A 5,078-nucleotide genomic window follows, 5' to 3' on the forward strand; every position below is an offset into this window, starting at 1 on the left:
TCCGGAGCAGCTCCCGCCGCCGTTTGTCCGGGTTCGCCGCCCGAGGTGCCGGGCAGGATGTCCCGCGTGCCCGTGGGGAAGGTGCTGCTGCGGAACGTGATCCGGCACACGGGAGCGCACAACAAGGTACGAGCCGTGCGAGCATCGCGGTGCGCTCAGCCTCGGGAAACCTCCTCGCAGCTTCCCCCGGCGGGACGGGCCCCAGGGAGCGGCTGGGGGTAAAAAAAAAGGTTGGGTGTCAGGACAAGGTCCTGTGCCCAGAGGTGTTTGGGCAGCTCCCAGGGCAGTGGGCACAGCCCCAAACCCGACAGAGCTCAGGGAGGGTTTGGCCAACACTCCCAGGCACAGGGTGGATTGTTGGGGTGTCTGTGCAGGGATAGGAGTTGGATTGATGATCCTCGTGGGTCTCTTCCAGCTCAAGTGATCCTGGGCACCTCCCGATGTTTGGGTGCATCCTAGGATTCCTGGGTGCTGATCCAGCTTGGGAGAGAGCAGGAGTGTTTGTGGGCTAGAAAAATAGCTCGTTAAATCAACCCCATAAACATCCCGAGTTTCACTTTCAGTTTACCCCTGGTTTTCCTGAGCTCGGTTCAACCCTGTCTCAGTGTTCCTGGGTGTCAGTTTACCCCTGGTTTTCCTGAGTTCTCACCCAGTGAGGGGATGTGTCTGTATTTCCCTGTCAGACTCCACCTGTGAAAAGCATGTTCTCTTAGGACTTTACTGAAAACGATGGTTTGGCTTGTAAAGCAGCAAATCTTTCATGATTTGGGATTTTTTCCCTCGTGTATGTGCCTTTAACTGCACCAGACAATGTGAACTTTGTGTCCCTGTGCACGGACAGGATTTTAGTGTGAGGTTAAGCAACTCCATTTAACTTCAGCAAACTATTTAATTAATCCCTGCCATAATTCAGCAGGTCCAACTCGTTTATTCCAGGTGTTTATAAAGTCCCTGGTGCACAGTCAGCATCTGTGCCCACAGGTCTGTGCCAAACCACCCAGGATGGCATTTCTCAGCCTCAGCTCCTCGTGTTGGCTTGGTCCTTCCAGCTGGTATTTGTGTACTGGAGTCTGTGCCAGTCCATATGTTTGGGGTGGCAGTGAATGACAAGGCCAAGCAGCCAGGACAGCTGAGGTGGTAAAGTCAGTCAAACACACCATTTCTGATGCTCTGTGCTCTGGTAGGGAACTACCATCAGGAGCTTCTCCTTTGGGTGCAGCTAGGAACCAGAGGATGTTGTCTGCAGGAGGGTTGAGGTTGGTACTACAGGATTGTAAGTCTTCCCTGAGGCTAAATTTGTCTGTCTTCTGTGACATTTCAGATTCAGGAAGAGACAGAGATGTGGAAAATAAGGGAGTGGGAGAAGCAGACAGAGGAGACTTATTGGAGGAGGCAAAGCAGGATGTTGTCAGACACCTCCAGGTGAGATCTGCCACGGAGAGATTCATTTTCTCCCTGGGAAGAAGTCAAACCTGTGCTTAAGTCCAAGCATTTATGCTTTCACCTGTGTGTCTGATCCTTGAGATAGCACCTGGTGCTGCTGTTCTCTGGAGCTGTGGGGTGGGAAGAGCTGTGTCCCCCAGAGCTGGGCCGAAGGACTCTGGTCTCTCCCACAGCAGTCGGATGCGCAGCGATGGCTTCGACGAGGAGGGACACAGAGCTGACTGGAAGACAAGGAACTCCCAGTTTCTTGACCTGGTGGAGGATGATCTCCTCAGGGCTCGTTCCTGGAACAAGAAGCTGTATGAATGTGAAGCCAACATGCCAGACAGGTCTGTGGGGGAATCACGTCCTGTGGTTATCACTGGAACATCTCTTTGGAGTCCTGTACCAACCAGTTACACATTTCTCTGTTTGATGTGTGCTCCTGTAAAATAATGCCCAAGCTCCTTGTGAGGATGAGTGAGGAACATGCACAAACTGCAGTGTCACAGAAAACCCAATTTCAGCTCATCTGTGCAGTTTCTAAGCCACAGTGTCAGCCAAAGCTCAGCCCCAAGCTGAGTGTTCATTGCTTTGCCCAAGGAACTTAAAATGCATTGAGAAATGCAAGTTAGTGCTCTCCAGGGGTGTTGGAAAGAAACTGGAGTTTTCCCTAATTAGAAATGGAAAAGAGGCTGAGAACATAAGGTGTAATTAAATCAGTCCTGTTTCCTTCCTCCCTGTCTAAACTGTTGTTCATCCTGTGGCTTTTCAGAACTGTATTTTTGTCCTCAAACAATCCTGTCTGTTCTTAACAGATGTTTCTTCCCTACAGGTGGGGACACAGTGGCTATAAAGAGCTGTACCCTGAAGAATTTGATACAGACAGGTAAGGCAAGGAGGGTTCTTGAGGGATCCAGAACTTTCCTTCTGGCAGGTTGTGCCAACTGTTGGAAAATAGATCAGCCTTAAATGCAAAGCCAAACTGATTAGTTAGAGACCCATGGAAAAAATCAAGTCTGTTCATGTGGTCCCCCCTTGACTGAGTCTTAGGAGGGAACTGAGTCTTTGATAGTGATTAGACATTCAGGTTTAGCTGGAGTTACTAAAATCTGTGAATCTGGAAGGCAAAATTCCTGCAGTATCCTGAGAGTGAAGCCTTAGCTGTAAAAGATGATCTCAGTGATTTTTAACCCAGCAGAATCATCAGTATCTGTCAGGCCTAGAGGTGTGAAGTAACCTGCTCTAAATGAGTTTCATCCCTCAGTGGCTCTGAGTAAACTCCTGCTGTTGTTTCCACAGTGACCAGCACGAGGGAGATGAACCAAACACCATCAACGGGAGGAAGAAATCGCAGTTGGGGAAACAAAGTGCTCGGGATTCACACAAGAGGAAAAAAGCCAAGAAATCACACAAGAAGAAGCAGAAAAAGCACTCCCACAAGAAGAGGAAGAAAAAGAAAAAGGAGCAGGGCAGAAGCTCCTCAGACTCCTCCCGGGACAGTGAGTGCTCAGAGCCTTCCAGCGCCCGCAAAGGGAAACACAAGCGCAAGAAAAAGACCAGGAAAGTGCCTGCCAAGGAACCTACCTCTTCTTCTGGGCAGGAGAGTGACTCTTCTCATGCAAGCAGCTCAAGCACCAGCAGCTCTGAGGACAGTGAGTCTGAAGAGAAGAAGGAGAGGCGGCCAAGGAAGAGGAAGAGACGTCCCAGCTCCGTGTCAGAGAGGCAGAGCCAAGTGCCAGAGAAGAGGAGCAAGAGGAAGAACTGGAAAGTGGCTGGGGATGAGAAATCTGAGGATAGCTCAGATGAGGACTGACAGGTCTGGGCTGCAGGTAGAGCACTGAGGCAGGTGTTTGTCTCTCAGCACTGTGGCCCACAGGGAGGAGATGAGCCCTGTCACCTGCAGGAGCTGCTGCCCATGGACTTGACTTGCAGAAACCCAGGGCAGCAGTGACCTGTCTCACAGCTTGGCTCATCCTGCCACCTCCAGATGCTTTTTCTGTGACCAAGTTGACCTCTGATGCACAAAAGTGTTCCAGGCTATATGCAGGGGGAAAACGGGCAGGTTTGCAGCAATTTTTGCTGCATTTTTTGGTGTTTTTTTTTTAATTAACAGGTTGCTTTTTAGGGTTCCCAAGACTGGCAGTAGGAGAGAGGACAGACAAAACTCTGATAACAGAGGAAATGCCACTGGATTTAACCCCACAGTGTCTTTGTCTTCCCCTCCTCCACCAAAAGCAGAGCTGAGGGGAATGCACAGGGTCAGCTGGACATGGAAGAGAGCTGAGGGAATGTTCCCATTCCAGCTGCAGTGAGTCCACAATGATGAAGAAAAAACTCCAGTGCATTGGTTTAGACTTCTTTCCAAACCCTGCTGGGCTGGGCATGGTGTCTGCCTTCCTCCCTTCTCCGTGGGGATTGCCAAAACCCTTTGTGCTGACAGAGAGGCCTTGGTGGGTGTTGTGTCCTGTCTCTGGTCTGCCCAGTGTGTTACTGGAGGAACTGGTACTGGGCTGTTCTCCCTGCAGCCAACAGCCAAGCCTTTTAACCATTAAATAAATCCCAACGTGTTGGATACCTTTGTCATTGCTCCGGAGTGAATCCTGGGGATGGAGCACAGGCCTGGGGTGTCCTGGGTGGTGCTTGTGTTCTCCCTGTGCTGTGTGTGCTGATCAGACTTGGAGGAGATGAATGAAGGGCAGGAGGAAATGTCCTGCAGCATCCACACATGGATAGTGACATGGGACACCAGTTTCATATCCTAACAGTGTCAGGTCCAAAAATCAGAATCACACACTGGTTTGGGGTGGAAGCACCTTAAAGATCAGCCAGTTCTGCCTCTGCCATGGGCAGGGACACCTCCCACCAGCCCAGGCTGCTCCAAGCCCCATCCAACCTGGCCTGGAACACTCCCAGGCATGGAGCAGCTTCTCTGGGCAATCTGTGCCACTGTCTCACACCCTCACAGGGAGGAATTCCTTCCTAATATCCCATCCAACCCTCCCCTCTGTCAGTTTGAGCTGTTATCCTGTCGTTCTATGCCCTTGTCCCACATCCCTCTCCAGTGTGCCCAAGTGTTTTGGGAGCAATGCTTGGCTGGGAAGCTTTGGCACAGCTGGTCCTGGTTCTCCCCACACCTTCCTACAGCATCACATCCTTCAGGCTGGAAAAGACCTCTGAGACCAAGTCGAACCAAATCCCTAAGACCACCTTGTCCACCAGCACTGAGTGCGACATCCTCAAACCCTTCCAGGGATGGTAACTCCACCACCTCCCTGGAAAGCACATCCAGTGTCTAACCACCTCTCCATGAAGAAATTCTTCCTGGCGTGTAACTAACCCTCCCCGGTGCAGTTTGGGGGCTGATCCTCCGATCTGTCCCTGCTTCCCGCGAGCAGAGACTGAGCCGCAGGGCTCAACCCGCTCGGGTTCCTGCGCTGCCGGCACGGAAACGCTGGGGAAGGCTGGGACAGGGGAAGGGGCGGGGAAGGAGAAGGGGAAAGGGCAGGACGTGTTTCCGTGTCCTTGGCTCGGAGCGGACATGGCTCTGCTGCTGCGCGCGGCGCTGGCCCGGCCGAGCGGGGCGGGTGAGTGGCGAGGGAACGGCAGAGTGGGCGAGGGAACGGGAGAGTGGCGAGGGAACGGGGGGGGGGGGG

The 5,078-nt window shown here is 52.3% G+C and overlaps 1 protein-coding gene across 1 annotated transcript; it reads left to right on the forward strand.

Moving 5' to 3' along the window:
- The first annotated feature begins 57 nt into the window (after positions 1-57).
- On the forward strand, positions 58-3,238 carry LOC103809664 (chromosome unknown open reading frame, human C11orf57). Its single transcript, XM_009082517.1, has 5 exons — positions 58-126; positions 1,322-1,422; positions 1,620-1,772; positions 2,258-2,311; positions 2,725-3,238. The coding sequence occupies exons 1-5, from the start codon at positions 58-60 to the stop codon at positions 3,236-3,238; spliced, it is 891 nt and encodes a 296-aa protein (XP_009080765.1).
- Positions 3,239-5,078: the final 1,840 nt, after the last annotated feature.

The sequence above is a fragment of the Acanthisitta chloris genome, unplaced genomic scaffold, assembly GCF_000695815.1.
Source record: "Acanthisitta chloris isolate BGI_N310 unplaced genomic scaffold, ASM69581v1 scaffold15369, whole genome shotgun sequence".
Lineage (NCBI taxonomy): Eukaryota > Metazoa > Chordata > Aves > Passeriformes > Acanthisittidae > Acanthisitta > Acanthisitta chloris.

What these genes read in the sequence shown, in the direction of transcription:
- LOC103809664 (XM_009082517.1), top strand. Translation starts at nt 58, where the DNA reads ATGTCCCGCGTGCCCGTGGGGAAGGTGCTGCTGCGGAACGTGATCCGG. An exon ending in ACACGGGAGCGCACAACAAG is followed by an intron (nt 127 to 1,321) that starts GTACGAGCCGTG and finishes GTGACATTTCAG; the next exon opens with ATTCAGGAAGAGACAGAGAT. An exon ending in ATGTTGTCAGACACCTCCAG is followed by an intron (nt 1,423 to 1,619) that starts GTGAGATCTGCC and finishes CTCCCACAGCAG; the next exon opens with TCGGATGCGCAGCGATGGCT.